Genomic DNA, 19466 nt, shown 5'->3' on the forward strand with positions numbered 1-19466 from the left:
GCAAGGTCAACAGTTCAAATCTACCAGCTGCTCTGCTGAAGAAAGATGAAGCATTCTGTTCCCATAAAGAGTTACTGTTTTGGAAACCCTATACAGGGCCAGTATGAGTCAGAATCGGCTTGTAGGCACATTGCCACTACCACAACACTACCACCACCACCACCAAACAAAGAAAACGCAAACGTGAACATTTATATTCAAAAGCATAAAAATAATTTTAGAAACCAGTGGAATCATAGCGTTGTGGTCTAGTTTGCCATAATTAGAGACAAACAGTAAGAGCTATCAGAGAACACTTACGAAGTACTCAACCATTCTGTTTTCACACTGAGCCTTGTTGTTGTTAAGAGTTGTCACGTCAGGAAAATAAGAGAAGAAATAGGGTAGTGACCCTGTGGAGGGTTTCTGAGGCAGTAGAACCCTGTGGGAACAGAAAGCCTCATCTTTCTCATACGCTGCTTGTTGGCTTGAACTGCTGACCTTGTAGTTCCCAGTCCAATGCTTAAGCTACAGAATCACTGTTCGCCCAACATAGTCTATGAGGCAGGAATTAGTATTTCCCCCATTTCACAGAGGAAAGTCAGGGAGGTTAAATAACTTGTTCAAAGTCATGTGACCAGTAGGTGCTAGAACCAGGGCTGGACCCCAAGTAGTTTGGCTCCAAATTCTACACTTTTTACTGTCCCCCACAACCATCTCTATGCTAGCGTCATGGATTAAGACAGTATATGCTTCTAAAGTAAGACTCGTGAAAATTTACCAACCCATGTGGCGCTGCTGGTTCATGCGCTGGACTGCAAGGTCAGTTTGAACCACAAGGTCAGTGGCTCAAGTTCACCAGGTCACTAGGAGTTGGCACTAACCCCATGGCATTTAACAAGAACAACAATTCAGTATTTATCCTTAGACTGTAAATTTTTTGAGAAGTGGCCAACATATTTGCATAATCTTCCTTAATGACCATTTCTTTAAGTTAGTGTGAATTCTTTTCAAGTGTGAGATTCCTTCATCCGCCAAACCTGGGATGGATGCAATGCTAATTACTCTTGGAGGCTTTCAAAACTCATTGGTGTTTCTTGAGAGCTGAATAATTATTTATTATATATTAGAGGTTATGCAGCAAGCATAAACCCAGGGGCTCTTCAGATTAGCAAATAGTGTCTCTACTTTATTAAAACGGACTTGGGTATTATAACAAAAATACACTCTTCATTTCCTTTGGATGTTATGAATAATAAAAATGTCTCCTTCCTCTCAGTCAGGTGGCTTCACTCACATCTTCACTGAAGATATGCATGTAAGTCTATACGTTTTCATTCTTAGCTCAGTGACTGCCTGACTTTCATAGTGTTATCATCAGCATTGTCATCTCCATTATTATTACTTTGAATTTTTATTGTGCATTTTTGTTGGATCATGATTTCAATATTAAATTAAATAATTCATTGTTTTGGAAAACCCATTGTGGATCTACTTTATAGCTTCAAATTTTTCTATGATGCTACATTATATTATGTTATGTTATTTTATCATACAAACCTTTGCTTTCCAGAACAGAGACGCCAATGACAAGAATGAGAGTCTCACAGCTTTGGATGCCCTCATTTGTAATAAAAGTTTCCTTGTTACCGTCATTCACACCCTTGAAAAGCAAAAGAATTTTTCAGTGAAGGACAGGTATTAGTTCATTCCTTTGTGTTTTCACAGCCTTTAAGTAAAGAAAAGAAAAGCTGAGCCACTGATTTGACTTCTAAGCCACTGGTCTAACTTTGTCTCCTAGGTGGTTCTGTGGCAATCTTATTTCCCTTTCAGATCACACCACCAAGACACAAATTCTACTTTGAAAACATGCACATATACAAATGGACACCCCCCGCCCCTGCCGAAAATCCCTAACACCGAGAAAAAAACATAAATCCCTAATCAAAATGCAGAAGTGTAATTTTCTGTTTTTAAAAAGTCCCTTGAAATTAGGGAAAGACATTAACTTCTTGCTACCACTCTTACTTGAGGGCTAAAAACACAGAATATCCTGACGTGGTTCTGGTGTGGTGCGGTGGGTTAATGCACTGGACTGCTACGTCGGTTTGAACCGCAAGATTGGTGAACAGCAGTAGTCAGAACCTAGACGTAACAAACTAACAAATAGCACAGGACTGAGTTGGTGGCAGGAATCAATAGGTGGGGCACAGGTCATTTATAGAGCAGTGGAACACTTCTGTATGATGATGAAATTATGGGAACATGACATTATGCACTTGTCAAACCACAAAGAATTGTACAAACACCAAGAATTAACCCTAATGTAAACTATGACTTTGGTTCATAATACCGTATCAATAACTGGCTCACTAATTGGAGTAAATGTACCACTTGAATGCAAGATGGATGCAGAAGGGAGAGGGAAGGTATGAGGCCTCTCTGTACTTTCTACACAAAATTTCTGTAAACCTAAAACTGCTCTAGAAAAACAATAAAGTCTATTCAAAACAAAAGTGCTCAGCAGGACAAGCGCCCCCTGGCCCAGCAAAAGGTCCATAAAAACTACTATCAGCAGCAAGTCAAGACTACCACTGATGGCTAACTGAGGTTCTACTTTGACCCAGGTGCCTGTTTGCCTCCTTCTTAACCATTGCACTGCAATCTAAGCTGGTCTACCTGACCAGCATCCTGGAGGTGCTGACCAGGGACTTGATGGAACAGTCAAGTAACATGCAGCTGAAACTCATGCTAAGATGCACGGAGTCTGTGGTGGAAAAACTCCTCACCAACTGGATGTCTGTCTGCCTCTCTGGTTTCCTTCGGGTAAGTGTCACATGCCTCTGCAGAACAGTGTCAGAGGTAAGACAATAGGTGGTTATTTTTAGCAGATGCTGATGTCTTTGCCTGGCTAAGGCCTGAGTGCTCCATGGTATCAGCATTTAAGTTCTATTAGTCTTGGTCCTTGTGGGGAACTGAAGGAACTAAAAAAATGTTTTTTTCCTATAACTGGCCTGTTGTTTGCTGTCGAGTCTTATGGGACCCCCATGTGTGTCAGAGTAGAACTGCACTCCGCAAAGTTTTCAAGGCTGTGACCTTTCTTCTGAGGTGACTCTAGGTGGGTTTGAACCACCAACCCAGCCTTGAAATTAGGGAAAGATACAAACTTCTTGTTCCTGTTCTAGCTTAAATGCTGAAAACTTGCAAACAAATGTCCTGAAGTTAACATTGATGCACAGTTTTTGTGGTTTAAAGGCATAGTGGTCTAAAACCTAGACATAAAAATGGGGGAGGTTAGAATCCAGCATGGGAGAAGGAAAAGGCAGTCTTTTCCTTTTTTCCATCAAGATTACGAAAACCAAACCCACTGCCACTGAGTGGGTTCCAACTTGTCGTGACCCTATAGGACTGCTCCACAGGGTTTCCAAGACTATAAATCTTTTTGGGAGCAAACAGCCTCATCTTTCTCCCATGGAACAGCTGTTGGCTTTGAAGCACCAACCTTAGGTTAGCAGCCCATTACACCACCAGGTAGAAACACCAGGGCTGCTTCTATAAAAATTATTGTTATTAAGTGCTGTCTTGTTGGTTTCCCACTGATAGAAACCCCATATAGGGTTTCCAGGGAGTGGCTGGTGAGTTTGAACCTCCAACTGACCTTGGGGTCTAATGCTTATCCTGCAACGCTGCACCAGGACCCCCTGTAAAAATTACATCCTTGGAAATCCTATGGGGGCAATTCTTCTCTGTTCTAAAAGGTTGCTGTAAGTCAGAATTGGCTCGAGGGCAGTGGGTTAAGTCCAGCACTTAGTCATTTGTGCCACTCAGGGACTTCTGGAATGGACCTATGTAAAGGCAACTCCCTTCCCTCTCTCTCATTATCAACATTAACTAATACTCATAGCCCAGTGGTAGCAGCTATGCATAGCTCAAGTGTAGCAATGATTGTGAGGATGGTCCAGGACCTGCACCCACTCAATGGCAACTAACAACATAGCCCAGTGGGAGTCCTGGTGTGGCACTGTAGGATAAGCAGTGGACCGCTAACAACAAGATCAGTGGTTCAAACCCACCAGCCATTCCTCAGAAACCCTATATAAGGTCACTGTGAGTTGGAACAACTCCACAGCACTTAAAAACAACAATAACAATAACCCAGTGGGCCCATTTATGAAAATGTCGTGAAAAGAGGGAGTATTTCAAATCCTGAAGAGAGCAAACTGTTTTCAAGTCCTCAGAAGCAATTGAGAAAGACCCATTTACCTACCAATAGGCCGTAAGCTAATTACAATCAATTGGAAGTAGTCATTCCACATTAAAGCAGGGCCCCAAAGGAACCCACCTGCCCCTTGAGTTCACTTTGTTAGAGTTGCAGAATGCACTAGTAATAATGTAACTGAATCTTACAATCTTTTTGAATGCAGACTTTCTGTAGACTACAGTGGTTAAGAGCTATGGGTCTTGGAGCACTCTGCTTGTGTCCAACCTAGATTTTACCTCTTTTTCCTGGAGGCTTTGAGCAGATTTCTTGACCTGTCTGAGCCCTGGATTTATAACCTATAGAATTAGGAGATGTAGGACTGTCTTGGAGTACAGATAAGAAAATGTATGCAGTTGCCAGTGCTGAGAAAGGCCTCCATCAATGTTGGCCATTCTTATTATAAAATATTGATATGAAAATAGGGTGAACCCAGTCTTTGTTCAGCCCTCTGAGGCCCCTGGGACAGAAGGTTCTTATCCTTCTTTAATTTTACCAGCCATCCAGATTGCAGAGGGAACAGCATACTGTAATTGTGTATTTGTAGCTAGTTCTGAAATCTAATTAAACTTTGAATAAGATACATTGCCATGCCACAGGTTTTAACAGTGCTACTTAAGTTCAGATTCAAAACCAGCACTTGAAATAGACTATGCTTAGTTTAATGGTTAATGCAATCTTACAAGTAGATGCACAACGTTTTTTTAAAACCAACTCTTCCTCTCCCAAGGCAATACCCATTTATTAAGATTAATGAAATCTGCCTTTTTCCCTGTTTATTCGGTATAAATCATCATGCGCTTTAGGGAGGTGTTGGGTGGTTATTTCTGAGTTTTATCCTTGCTTCAGCCATAACTGCTTCTAAGCAGAGGCAGTGGGACCTTCACCCAGTTCCTTGGCATCTTGGTCTTAAAAGGCTGACTCCTGCCTCCCCACAGCCCATAGAGCTAGAAGCTCTGCAGGTGGTCCCCAGTGATTCACAGTTTTAGTAAGCTCATCCAGGTAGTTATTGTTGTTAAATGCTGTCAAGTCGGCTCCGACTCATAGTGACCCTCTATAGGATTTCTGAGGAGCGACTGGTGAGTATGAAATGCTGACCTTGTGGTCCGGTGCTTATCCAAAAGTGCCACACCAAGAATGAACCCTAATGTAAAATACGGACTTTAGTTCATAATATGATACCAATATTGGTTCAATAATTGTAGTCAATGTACCAAGTAGTTGTTGTTGTTAGGTGTTGTCCTATTGGTTCTGACTCATGTTGTTGTTGTTGTTGTTATGTGCCGTGGAGTCGGTTCCAGCTACGCTGTACAGGGTTTCCGAGGCTGTAAATCTTTACGGGAGCAGAAAGCCTCATCTTTCTCCCGCGGAACAGCTGGTAGTTTCAAACTGCTGACCTTGTGGTTTGCAGCCCGATTCTACTATATAGGGTTTCCAAGGAGTAGCAGGTGGGTTTGAATTGCCGACTTGTGGCCAACAGTCCAGTGCTTATCCTACAGCGCCACACCAGGAATCTAGGTAGTTCTTAGGTGCCTTGCTTTATAGTTGAGAATTCTAGGGAAGTAGAAGGAGCGCTGGGCTAATCTCGGTTAGAACTGTCAGGTTGTGGTTCTAAAATCATTACTGTTTGGCCTTGACACATTTCACCTGACATCATTTGCTATCTGCTAAATGAGGGGTGTGGTCATTCGTTTTAAATTCCTTTCTGACTCTTTCTCCTGGGAGCTTGTCTTTCTTACTCTGAGCTCTTCAGGGCTCTCATTCCCCTTTCTGCTCTTTGGGGTGAGGTGTTCCGTAAATCTGGGCTCCAAGCCTGAACGGCCCCCTTGAGCAAAGCATTCTGGGTCAAGCTTGAGCTGTGCTGATTTGTAAGTATTTTGAGCGCACCAGGTGGTGAGGGGGCAATACGACTCCCAGAGGAGGAAGTGAGGGTGGGGGACCACTAAGCCAGTCAGAGACTTTTACTTTCTGTGGACTCAATCCCGCTGGTGAGGAGGGCCTGGAGAGTTTGAGGCTCTGCCATCCCTGCCCCTCTGGGCCTACCCCAGAAATGTGTGAATGGTCAGGAAGGCCCAATCCCTGGAGAAGAACATCATGTTTGGTAAATTGTGGAAGGTCAGCAAAAAAGAGGAAGACCTCCAACAAGATGTATTGGCGCAGTGGCAGCAGCAATGGGCTCAAGCATACATAGCAACAATTGTGAGTATTGTACAGGACTGGGCAGTGTTTCATTCTGTTGTACATATCGTCGTTATGAGTCAGAACCAACTGGACAACCCATAAGAAACAACAAGCTACCAAGAGTTTGTGGTAAAGTAATAATAGCAACAACAAAACTGTCCCTAAAATGAAAGCAGTTGCTGTTGAATCTATTCTGACTCTAGGTGACCCCAGATGTTTCAGAGTAGAGCAGCTCTGTAAGGTTTCAAGATGAGGCTTTCTGTTCCTGTAAAGATCTACATCCTTGGAAACTCTGTATAGGTTCCTTATGAGTCAGAATCGACTCAGTGAATCGGGGGTTTGGGTTTTTTGGTTTTAATCTTACAGAAAGGTCCTTAGGTGGAGCAAATGATCTGTGGTCCACTGCTAATTTGAAGGTCAGTGATTTGAATCTACCCACTGATAACTCAGAAAAAGGGCCGGGTTATCTGGTATTTATGATTACAACCAAGAAAAACCCAACGGACCAGTTCTCCTCTGTAACGCATGGAGTCAGAATATATTGGAATCAATTCCACAGCACCAACAATGATCTTATGGAATCACCAGGCCTTTCTTTCATGCCACCGATGGATGGACTGAACCAGCAATCCTTTAACAGCTGAGTGCCCACCATTTGTGCTACCAGGGCAACGATGTCCGTTTATTGGATGTGCCAGAAGGTACGCTACGAGCTTTGCTTACCTTTTTCGCATAATCCTCATTACAACCTGGTGGGGTGATGACCTTAAGACCACTAACGTCCTTCCCCTGACCCTACAGCTAGAATGTTACAGGGCCAGGGTCCAAATGCCCTCAGCCACCCCCACTTTCCAACAGGAGTAAGTTCCCTCAGTGAGGTTTAGAGGAGGATGGAGGGTGGAAAGGATCACAGGTCCCCAATGTCGGCTTGGTCTTTTGGAAGAAGGACAGTGAAGGGTCAAGGGTCGTCCCCGTCCCAGAAGGAGAGGGCACACGCAGCACAGTAAGGTGGGCTCTGGCAGGCGTCCTCCCTGGGCAGCTGTATGCTGAGAAGACTGCTCTGCCCTGACCACATACGATGGTGTGGGGAGGGGTCTCCTGTCCCCAGCTGTGACAAACTGAGAGGCCATGTGTCATGGTGACAAGGAAACTTCATGGCCCTGTGGATCCCAAAGCTGTCCACACATCAGAATTCCTTGGGAATCTTTTAAAACTACACATGCCCAAGCTTCATACCAGAGATTCTGGTTCTGTAAGTCTAAACCCAAACCCAAATCAAATCTAGCCAGACCACTGCCATCAAGTTGATTCCAACTCACTGTGACCTATAGCTCAGAGTAGAACTGCCTCAGAAAGTTTCCAAGGCTTGTCATCTTTACTGAAACAGGCAGCCACATCGTTCTCCCCAGAGCCAGCTGATGGGTTCGAATCACTGACCTTTAAGTTCCCAGTGAAGTGCTTTAACCACAGCACCACTAGGATTTCTTAAAGAAGGGCCCAGGCATCTGACCTTTTTTTTTTTAATGGGAGCTTTAAAGGTTTCTAGAGATGATTAGCCAGGCTTGGGACCATGGTGTGGACAACAGTGTGAGAGGTGGTTGTTGGTTGTTGGATGTTGAATTGCCCATAGTGTTTTCTAGGTTGTAATCTTTACAGGCGCAAATCACTAAGTCTTTCTCCTGCAGGATCTCTGGGTGGGTTTGAATTGTCAACCTTTTGATTAGCAGTCAATCACCTTAATGTAAGAGGAGGTGCCACTCATTCCAGTCTCCGCCCACTCAGGAGAGCTCTTGACCACAAGACTGTTGAGTTGGTAGCCGCCCAGGACTGCCCATGTGGCCCCTTAGTTTCCAGCTCTGTGGGCACATTCAGCCACTCACAACAGCTCTCTCCCACCTCTACTCTGTGCTGGAGGTAAAGAGAGAAGTTGAGGTTCTAAGTGTGTGGGCAGGACATCACCTAAAGGGTAAAGGGAGAGAAAAGACAGCAGTTAGGTTGTGAACCACTAAATAAAGGAAGTTTCTCATGAAAAACAAATGTCATGTACTAGTTCCAACGTTCTCTACTCTTTGGAAAAATTTTGACCATTCCACCTCTGTCCTGCACTGAAAAACAGACTCAAGGATCTATCAGCAGAGGGGAGAGAAGTGATAACGGGAGGCCAGCAGACTGTGGGTTCTGGAGGGTGGGGCAAAGGGCAAGTGGAGGCCCAGGAGATGGGGAGAGCAAATGTTTATGTATAAAAGATGGAAGTGGGGACCGGTGGAGGGAATGAAATCCCAGTAGAGTTAAAAGTGGTCCATTACCTACCTGTCCAGACATCTGGTGTACCGCTGTAGCGCTATGAATCAGAACCGACTCAACATCACTTAGCAACAACTATCTGTCCAAGGGAATGTAAGTGAGAAATACAGTCTCTTCAAAGCCAGAATTGTTGGCTATAAAGCCCTTTATTGAGTGAGAACCAACTCAGTGGCACTTAACAACAACAACACAGCTTGGGATTCCTGGTGTGGTGCTGTAGGATAAGCACTGGACCGCAAGGTCTGCAGTTCAAGCTCACCGGCTGCTCCTTGGAAGCCCTACACAGGGTCTCTATGAATCAGAACCATGTCTACTTACTGCACTTAACAACAATAACAAGGCAGCTTGATTTCCTGACCCTGGCCCTAGTTTGTCTTCAACACATTACCTCAATGTGTGTTGATCATTGTTGTTGTTACTTGCTGGTGAGTGGATTCCAACTCATGGCAGCGCAGTGTGCAGAGAACTGCTCCATAGGGTTTTCAAGGCTGTGGCCTTTCAGAAGCAGATTGTCTGTCAGGCCTGTGTTCCAAAACACTGCTGGGTGGATTCAACCTCATTTAAGATAAGCTGTCAAGCACAAACTATTTTCTTCACCCAGGGACTCCTCTGTTGATCGCTAGAAGGTTGATTATTTAGCAAATACTGTCTAGTTCACCCAGAGCTATGTATTTCCGGAGGATGCTGCAGGAGCCCCCATTAGAGCTCCTGAGTTCATTTCAGCACATTGTCATTGCTGTTGTTGGCCTCCAGCAAGTTATCCCGCGAAGCAATGGGAAACCCCATGCACAATGGAACAAAATGCTTCCTGGCCCTAGGCCTTTCCCATGACCTGTTGCAGATTAGACCCTTCTCACTGACTGATTTCAGAAGTTGATCACCAGACCTTTTTTCCTAGCCCATGTTAGTCTGAAAACTCCACTGAAACCTGTTGAGCATCCTAGCCACTCTCAGGTATCCACTGACAGACCACAGGTGGTGGCTGTGCTTGAGAGGCACACTGACAGGAATTCTACCACTGAACCAAATGAAGACATTTAAGGAGCCACAGGAGAGAGGGTCCCAGCCCAGGAAAAAGTGGCGGCAGCTGAAGTGTGGAGAAAGGGAGTTATCAGCATGGACCCGAGTGCATGGGGAAGTTTTAGAAGAAATGGCCCTGGTTCCACTCCAGGGCCAGGAGGTGGCAAAGGTGCTGAGCTAGAACTGCAGGATGTGTCTGAGACCCGAAGGGATACTGGCCTGGCACAGCTAAGGAGCTAAGACTGCAGATTGTTTAAACAAAGGCCATTTCCTTCATTAAAACGTGTGAACACCAAAAAGCATCATCCTTGGCAAATGTATAAAATGTTCTTGCATGTATTCCTGTTACCAATACTAACTGTGTGCGTTTTAAAATGCCATCTATTTTCAGTTTGCTTATTTTAAAAAGGCATATAAACAAATCTTAAACCTCTGCCTGTACAACTGTTTGTAGACATTAGCCAACTGATAAAGATTGTTGTTGTTAAGTGCCATTGAATCAGTTCCAACTCATAGCAACCCTGTATAGGGTTTCTGAAGAACTGCTGGTGGCTTTGAACTGCTGACCTTCTGATTCGCAGTCCTGTGCTAATAAGCTTTGTTGTTGTTAGGTGCTGTGGAATCAGTTCTGATTCATAGTAACTGTCTGCACAACAGAATAAAACTCTGCCTGGTCCTGGGCCACCCTCACAATTGTTGTTATGTTTGAGCCCATTGCTACTGCCACTTGTCAGTCCAACTTCTTGGAGGCTTCCTTTTTCCCCCTGACCCTCCACTTTACCAAACAGTATGTCCATCCGCAGAGACTGGTACCTCCAAATATCATGTCTGAAGTCTCTCATGCTTCAAACAGATATATATAGTTGTTGTTAAGTGCCCTCAAGCTGGTTCCAACTCATAGTGACCTTGTATAGGGTTGCCGAGGCTTTTTTTTCTGGGAGCAGAAAGCCTCATCTTGATCCCATAAGCTACATATATTTACAGCATGAAATAATTATCAACTACTGTGTGCACTTGAAAGCACCTTGGTGATACAATGGGTTGAGTGCTGGACTGCTAATCTAAAGGTCAGCAGTTGGAACCCACCAGCCATTCTGCAGGAGAAAGAGGAGACAGTCTGTTTCCAGAAAGATTGACAGCCTTGGAAACTCTATGGGGCAGTTCTACCCAGTCCTATGGGGTCACTATGAGTTGGAGTAGGGTTTGGTTTTAGTGTGTATGTGATGGCGCTATGGACTGTAAGCCTAGTGAGTATTTGTGTGTGTGTATACAAACACATGCATGCGTGTTGGGGCGAAGAGGCAGTTTCCTGTGCATCCAAGTTTTGCTCCGAATCTTAAGTGGAACAATATGTATTTTCTCGGGAGTTCCATGTTGATTGTTAGAAAACACTGCCTCCTGTCTCCTGTCATACTGCCATAAACTGAAACTTCAATTCTTTGGAAAGTGCAGTGGATTCAGCAGAAAACTAACTGTTGCTTTTGTGTCTTTTCCAAGGAGACTGTTGGAGAGCCGTTCTATTTGCTGGTAACAACTTTGAACCAGAAAATAAACAAGGGTCCGGTCGATGTCATCACTTGCAAAGCCCTGTACACCCTTAATGAAGACTGGCTGCTGTGGCAGGTTCCAGACTTCAGTACTGTGGTATGTTTGTGATCTAGCTTCCCATTCCCATCAAGACTTAGGAATTGGGAAGGGGGTATCGGGTTGGCGGTCACTTAACATGAAATGGTATTATTCCTACTGTAGGAGAGCGCATATGTTGAGTTAATTTAAAACCGTAATTGATAAAATATTAACACATGTTCACATACTAGATTTTAATTACTTGGATGAGGGGGAAGTACTGCAATGATGCCTGGGGTAATCATCAATTTCCAAAGATTTTAATATCAGGATTGCTTAGAGCTTTCAGCATCATCAAAGGAAATGCAAAGTACCCCCTTTTCAGCATTTACCATTGCAATCACAATCTCTCAAATGGCTCTGCTTCGGAAGACTATGTGTGAAGATATATTTCAACCAAATTGAGGCTGTCTTATTTTAGAATGATAACACAAGACAAATTCAAGTGCGTTCCCCTTACTTTATTTTCATGGATTAGTTACAAATGTTTGGTATGCTGTGATCTCTCAGCAGTTTTAGAGGAATGCTGTAAATCACTACAGGAGCCTGGTTGTCTAACTGCTCGCTGGTTTCACCCATTTAGAACTTCCTTTCAACTCACCCCCACCTCACCCGCCCACTGCTCTTCCAAAAGCAAAGGAGACCAATTTATGGCACATTCTAGAATTTGAGAGAGGGAGTCACACATGGAAGGCATCTCCAAGATTACTTAGGAATTTCCTATGCTTTTCTGTTTATAAAGACTTAAGAGATGGCTGTATTCTGGTTGAAAATTGAACAGATACTTCCAGCTGCAAGATCTTGAGCTTTACAGAGTCTGGCTTCTTCACAGTCCCATTAGTGGAGGGGGGATTACAGGGGGGTTTTGGTTTTCTCATGATAGGAGCCAAGTCTCCTGTGGCTTCGCTCTGGATGGCGTGTGCTGCCGTGTCAGCTGGGAAGAATTCATCCCCTAATTGGAGAAGGCACCACTTTGCCGTGGACTATGTTATGGTTATGTTCTCTGGTGGGAGAACATTCCATAGATCAGCTGCTTTGCGCTCACAGGCACTGCCAGATGTAGCTCATCCTTCCATTGATGATGGCTCCATGCTCAGTGGCCATCTGAGAGGTGGGAAGCTGAGTCGAAAGTCAGCATTACTCAGTATTCTGAGTGCTGTCTTTGCCCCATCTGCATCTAAGAAACAGTGTATTGTGAGCAAACAAACCCCTTTACCTAGGAGTTGATTCTGACTCACAATGGCCCTGTAGGGTTACTAAGGCTGGAAACCCATGGAGTGACTAGTGGGTTTGAACCACTGACCTTTCAGTTAGCAGCCAAGTGTTTAACCACAGTGCCAACAGGCTCCTGGTGTAGTGTGTGCCGTGATTCTCAAACATCAGAACCCCCGGGAGAGCTTGTTAAATGCTGATTGCTTGCTAGATAGCATCTCCAGAGTTTCTAATTGAACAGGTCTGCAGTATGGCCCAACAAACTCAGGAAGTGTACAGGGTTATGTTTGGGCTGTGTCTTAGGCTGGGTTTTCAAGAGAAGCAAAACCAGTAAAAACACACACACACCACACACCACACACCACACACCACACACCACACACACACACAGAGAGAGAGAGAGAGAGAGAGAGAGAGAGAGAGATTTATTATCTTACAATTATAGAGTCCCAGGTCCCAGCAAAGAAAGAGGGGAGAGTCTTTCCCACATGTCCATTATATTAGGATCAGGCCCCACACTCAAGGAAGTGTCTCTTCAATCGATTGGCTGCTCATAGTTCTGTTACAGACTGCTAGTCACAAGGTCAGCAGAATTCAAATCCACCAGCTGCTCCATGGGGTCCTGTAAAAAAAGATTTACAGCCTCAGAAACCATATACAGGGAACCTAGGATTTGGAACCGACTCTATGATATTCAGCAACACTGTGGCCCAAGGACTTTTATTTCTAACAAGCTTCCTGATGATTCTGATGCTGGTCCAGGGACCACACTTTGGGTATGGTGGTGGTGGTGTGCTGTGGAGTCAGTTCCAACTCATAGCAACCCTGTATAGGGTTTCCGAGGCTATAAATCTTTACTGGAGCAGAAAGCCTCATTTTTCTCTCACAGAACGGCTGGTAGTTTCAAAGTGCTGACCTTGAGGTTAGCAGCCTGACTTGTAACCACTACGCTACCAGAACTCCCTATACTTTGGATGTTATGGTTTAGAATCCTGCCTCTGCCACTTGCTAGCTGTGTGACATTAGGCAAGTTTCTAAACCTCTCTGTGCATTGGTGTCCTCATCTGTAAATGAGCAGGATGGTGATAGCAGAGCCTGCCTGAAAGTCAAGGATTAAAAGAGGTGTTATTACTTAAGAGTCTTGGTGTGGCACTGTGGGTTAATGCACTGGACTGCAAAGTCGGTTTGAACCACAAGGTCGGTGGTTCAAGCTCACCAGCCACTCCTCGTAAACCCTATACAGGATCGCTGTGGGTCAGAACCAATTCGATGACACTTAACAACAGCAGCAATTACATGGATCACTTAGACTTTGCCTGACACATGACTACCATGTAAAGCTTTATGATATTCAAGTTCCATCTCTTTGGCCACTTGGTGAAAATGTAGACCCAGACATTGCAAGGCCTGGACCTCCTTCTGGGCTGATTAAATCAGAATATTTGATGGTGGAACCCAGGCCTGGTTAGGTGGAACCCAGGCCTACCCAGGGCATTTTAAAGTGTGTCCAGTATATGCCACTGGAGAGCTTAGACAAGAAAAGGCAAAATTTGGACTCTCCTTTCATGGTGCTTGGATTTGTGTTTAAAAACAAGGCCTTGACCCTAACCTGTCCCTGCATTTGCTTTGACATATTTTAGGAGAAATATGTGCAAGAAATATAAGTTGGGGGAATCCAGCAGTATTTCCGTTTCATGACAATCCTGGTCCGTCCCAGAGAGGAAAGGAGAGTGGGTTGGGTATGGGGAAGAGGCCAGATCCTTGTCAGGGAAGCAACTTTTGAGGTTTAAGTTCTTTTTATTCTTTACATGTGAATTCTTCCTCCCCCCCTCTCATTTAAAAACATTATTTATTTCACAGTCAATTAAGACCATGTGTTTTTGATTTGTTAACACTCAACTCACCATCAAAATGTTACTTGATGTTGAAGAAATTTATGTCGACTCTTGAGGGTTTGTTTTGTTTTGTCTTTCCCTCATAACCCCTGGGGGAATAAGCTAACGGAAAATTATGATTTGAGCAAAATCCACATAAATCTTCCTTTTCAAATAAAGATTTGCCGGTAGATAGAGTTGAGACTGGAATGGGGTGAGTCACTTGTTTCTAGGAGTCTTGCCTTTAAAATGATTTTTAATGCCTTTCATTGGCCTAGTCCCAACATCCTTTTCATGGTACATGATTGTATTAGAAACTCTGGACAAGGCATATTATCCGGCCAGTGCTTGTGTGAAAAAACATTCGCAGAAGGTCAATATAAAAAATTTAAGGTTTTTCATTTCCTTTCTAGCAAGTTCTCCTGGCTGTCACCATCATATTTCTAATTTTCTTCCTTCCTCTCTCCACCTCTCTTTCTCATTCGACTTTCCTTCCTCCCAGGCATGTTCACCCACTGGTAATAAGTCTTGATTCTCTAAATTTGCCTGAGGTAGTTTATGTAGTTGAAAACCAAAGATGTGGTGAAAAAAACTTGAGTCTGTGTGAGGGAGAGAGAAAGACTTCTTTGGGAGGGAAGGCAATTCTTTAAAGGGAAGAAAAGTCAGAGGAAAATGAAGAGCAGGTACAGAGCAGCTTGAAATTACACAGCTCATGTCAGGGCAGAGGCAAGTTTTAAAAAAAGGCTTCCAAACCCATATTGGGCTAAAGACTCAGAAACACAGAACCTCATTTAGAAACCTAAAAACTAGGTTTCACACCTCTAAGATTAGGATGTGTTCTCCCCGAGGTGTGTGGTATTTTCTAGAACACAAAGACATCCTGCCAATTTTGTATACATGAAATCATTACACTAGCAAATGGGCCCTGGAAAGTATTTCTTTGTTCTTTGCATCCTAGGAGGAAGATTCCTGTCTTCCCTCAAATTTAAGTGAAGCCCTAAGAGTCTCAGAGTCTCACTTCCCCTAGTGCAGTAAGAAAGCATTCTTTTCTATCAAAGCCTGGGTGTTGGTGTTCAATGAGGCAACAATGAGACAAAATGTCCTGACACCAGCATCTTCCCTAACATTAACATCAGGGGAGCATCTGTACACACACAGGGTCCTCGCCTTCTCAAAATATCCACAAGTTCCAATGTGATCCTTCAAAGAGCAACAAAACCTGTTCCTATGACTGCTTTTCCTCCTTTGAAGAACTTTAGGCACGTTCGATTTTGTGCATTGGAAATCACATGGTCTCACTCAGCTTGTGCTGCATCAAAAGAATGACTTCTGAACAGATTGCCTAAAACTTGTGAGGAGTCAGTAGAGGCTGGAGGATTTCAGTTCCAGGAAAATTGTACCAATGGGAGAAAGGACATTTGCTTTACTTTCAGGAGGAGATGAGAAAACCCAATAACTCGTAGCAAGCATGCTGAATTAGCAAGAGAAGTTTAACTTGTAATCAAAGTTAAGCGGGAAATGGTTTTTTGAACTCTTAAAGCCAGGAAATGAGCCTGCCAATCTGATGTAGCTGAGAGATAGTATCTTGGCACCCTGGGAAACTGGGTTCCAACAAACACATTATTGCCCTCATTCTCAGATCTATAAGCAAGTTTTAAATTATTAGAAATTCTTGAGAAAGCACAGATACATGCCTGCAGAAATGTTAATGCCTCCACTCTGATTGTGTTATGTGTTAATGTGCTGGACTGCCAAGTCAGTATAAACCACAAGGTCAGCGGTTTGAACTCATCAGCAGCTCCTCGGAAACCCTCTACAAGGTCACTCTGGGTCGGAATCACTAAACAACAACCACATACCAACCACACAAGTCTGTCTTTGTCCCCTTAGTCACCATGTGGGGGCAATCATGCTTAATAGAAAAGTTCATGTATAACAGAGCCCAGGCTATCTCTAGCAAGAGTTTCTGGTCAATGTGCTTCTTTTAATGTTACCTATTCTTTACCAGTCCCCAGCTCCTTCTGTTCCATTTAGTTTGTCCTTTCATAAGCTCCATTGTCCTCATAATTAAACAACCCACTGTCCCGATTAAGTCATTCTCTGTTACCTCAGTTACATCCCATTGTTCATTAAACCCTGATGCTTGCACTTCAGCAATTTTGTTTTTTGTTGTTGTTGTTTTTTTAATACTCCTAGCATTTGTGGAGAAACCGTGCAGTTAATGAACAATTCTTGAGCTTTTCTTCTTTCCTGTTTCTCTCTACCATCGTGCAAATCATTTCCATTATGACTTGCAATAACACTGAAACCGTGACTAACTCCTTAGTTACTGTTCTTGGCTTCCCCATCAAAGCAGTGAAACCATTTTGTATAATCACGTTAGGTAAGTCATTCTCTGGTTGATGGTAAGTAGTGGAAAATGAAAAAGTCCCATTGCATGGGTACTTTAAATGCCTTTCCTCTTCATACACTTTCTTCTCGTACCCAAAATATAACATTTAGAAAATAATTTTGTTTCCAAAATACGAAAATATTTAATTTTCTTCTTTATGGCTCAACTGTGACTTTGGCATTTCATTGTTAAGTATCCTTATTTATACTCAGACTAGCAACTTTCATAGCAAATTATGGCAGAGATAAAGTGTGCCAAGTTTTTGTCTTAACTATTCAACTTCTAGGTATAAACGCTGAGGAAATAAAATTGAGTCAATTGCCCCACTCATTAGATAGGTGGTTGAAGCTCACAGTTGCTCCTCGGAAACCCTATACTGGGTCGCTGTGAGTCAGAACTGGCTTAATAGCACTAAACAACAACACCATACCATATTCATTAATCTGTGTATTCCATCTTCTTTTGATGCTCTCTGCATTATTCTATACTTTGCCCAAAGAATCCTTTCAAGTCGAGGCTTGAATTTTTTTTTCTTCATTCCCTCAGCTTGAACAATGCTAAGTGAGTTCTTCCCTTTGCGGTTGCTAACTCCAGGTCTTTACATATTTAGTTACAATACATATTCAGTAACTGTACCAGAAGGAGATAATCAATGTTCAACCGTTTCAAGAGGTAGCATATGATAAAGAGCCAATGATACTGAAGAAAGAATTCCAAGGTTCATTGAAGACACTGGCAAAGAACAAGACTCTGGGAATTGATTGATTACAAATTGAAATCTTTCAGTAAACTGATGCAGCATTGGAGGTACTCATTCATCTATGCCAAGAAATTTGGAAGACTACTACCTGGCCAACTGACTGGACAAGATCCATATCTGTGCCCAATTCCAAAGAGAGGTGATGCAACAGAATGTGGAAATCATCAGACAATATCATTAATATCCCATGTGAATAAAGTTTTACAAAGATAATACAAAAATAGATGCAAACATACATTGACAGAGAACTGGATTCAGAAGAGGATATAGAATGAGGGATGTCATTGTTGATGTCAGATGGATCTTGGCTAAAAGAAGAGAATAGCTGAAAGATGTTTACCTGTGCTTTGATGACTATGCAAAGGCTTTCAATTGAGTGGACAGCATTGCAGAGAATGAATCTTCCAAAACACTTCATTGTGCTCATAAGGAATCTGTACACAAACCAAGAGGCAGTTGTTCAAACTGAACAAGGAAACACAAAATGGTTTCAAATTCTTTAACCATACTTATTTAAATCTGTATGCTGAGCAGATAATCCAGGAAGCCGGCTTATATGAAGAAAAATGTGGTATCAGGATTGGAAAAAGACTCAATAAAATCCTGCGATATGCAGATGATACAACCTTGCTTGATGAAAGGGAAGAGGACTTAAAATATTTACTGATGAAGATCAAAGAGCACATCCTTCAGTATGGATTGCATCTCAATGTAAAGGAAACAAAAGTCATCACTGGACCAATAAACATTCTTATCAATGGAGAAAAGATTGAAGTTGTCAAGGACTTCATTTTGCTTGAATCAACCATTAACACTCATGGAAGCAGCAGTCAAGAAATCACATGACATATTGCATTAGGCAAATCTTTTTAAAGTGTTGAAGACCTTTTTTAAAGTGTTGAAGAGCCAAGACCTTTTTAAAGTGTTGAAGAGCAAAGATGTCAGCTTGAGGACTAAGGTATGCCTGACCCAAACCATGGTATTGTTGGACAATGAATAAGGAATACTATAGAAGAATTGATGCATTTGAACTATGGTGTTGGAGGAAAATATTGAAAGTACCATGGACTGCCAAAAGAACAAACTCATCTGTGTTGGAAGAAGTGCAGCCCAGAGTGCTCCCTGGAAACTTAGGATGGCCAGACTTTGTCTCTCATACTTTGGACAAATTGTCAGAAAGGACCAGTCACTGGAGAAGAATATCATGTTTAGTAAATGGAGCGTTGGAGAAAAAGAAGAAGATCCCCAATGAGATGGATTGGAACAGTGTCAGCAGCAATGGGCTCAGGTGTAGGTAGCAACGATTGTGAGGTTGACGCAGGACTGGACCATGTTTTGTTCTGTTGTGCACAGAGTCACTATGAGTTGGTACTGACTCGATGGCACCTAACAACAACATACCCATTAATGGAGCCCTAGTGTAGTGCTTTCATTCAGCACCAGACTAGTAACCACAAGGCTGGTGGTTCAAACCCACCAGCTGCTCCTTGGAAACCCTATACAGCGTTGCCATAAGTCAGAATTGAGTTTATGGTGCTTAATAACAGCAGCAACATACCCATTAAGGTATAAACATATTTTTCTTCTGGAGAAGATCTGAAACTCAAGATGGTTTATAGATTCCTCTTTTCTATTTGAAGTTACTGTGATTTAGAGCAAAGGTTAGCAAACAGTAGCCCATGTGCCCAATATGGTCTTCCATCTATTTTTTGTAAATAGAGTTTTATTGAAAAAGAATACCTGTTTACTTACTGGAGCTTCTTTCCTGCTACAACAACTGTGTAAAGTACTTGCATGGAGACATTTGGGCCACAAAGCCCAATATTTACTATCTGCTCCTCTGTGTGGTTGATGCGAAAG

At 42.9% G+C, this 19466-nt stretch overlaps 1 protein-coding gene across 1 annotated transcript in view; it reads left to right on the plus strand.

The window, feature by feature from the left end:
• PLXNC1 (plexin C1) overlaps positions 1 to 19466 on the plus strand; it is a 239895-nt gene that overhangs the window by 161090 nt on the left and 59339 nt on the right. Inside the window, exons 18-21 of the mRNA XM_006871793.1 lie at positions 1259 to 1297; positions 1553 to 1677; positions 2607 to 2805; positions 11240 to 11386. Coding sequence (XP_006871855.1) covers positions 1259 to 1297; positions 1553 to 1677; positions 2607 to 2805; positions 11240 to 11386 — 510 coding nt within the window. The remainder of the gene's footprint in view (positions 1 to 1258; positions 1298 to 1552; positions 1678 to 2606; positions 2806 to 11239; positions 11387 to 19466) is intronic.

Source organism: Chrysochloris asiatica, unplaced genomic scaffold (assembly GCF_000296735.1).
Source record: "Chrysochloris asiatica unplaced genomic scaffold, ChrAsi1.0 scaffold00174, whole genome shotgun sequence".
NCBI lineage: Eukaryota > Metazoa > Chordata > Mammalia > Afrosoricida > Chrysochloridae > Chrysochloris > Chrysochloris asiatica.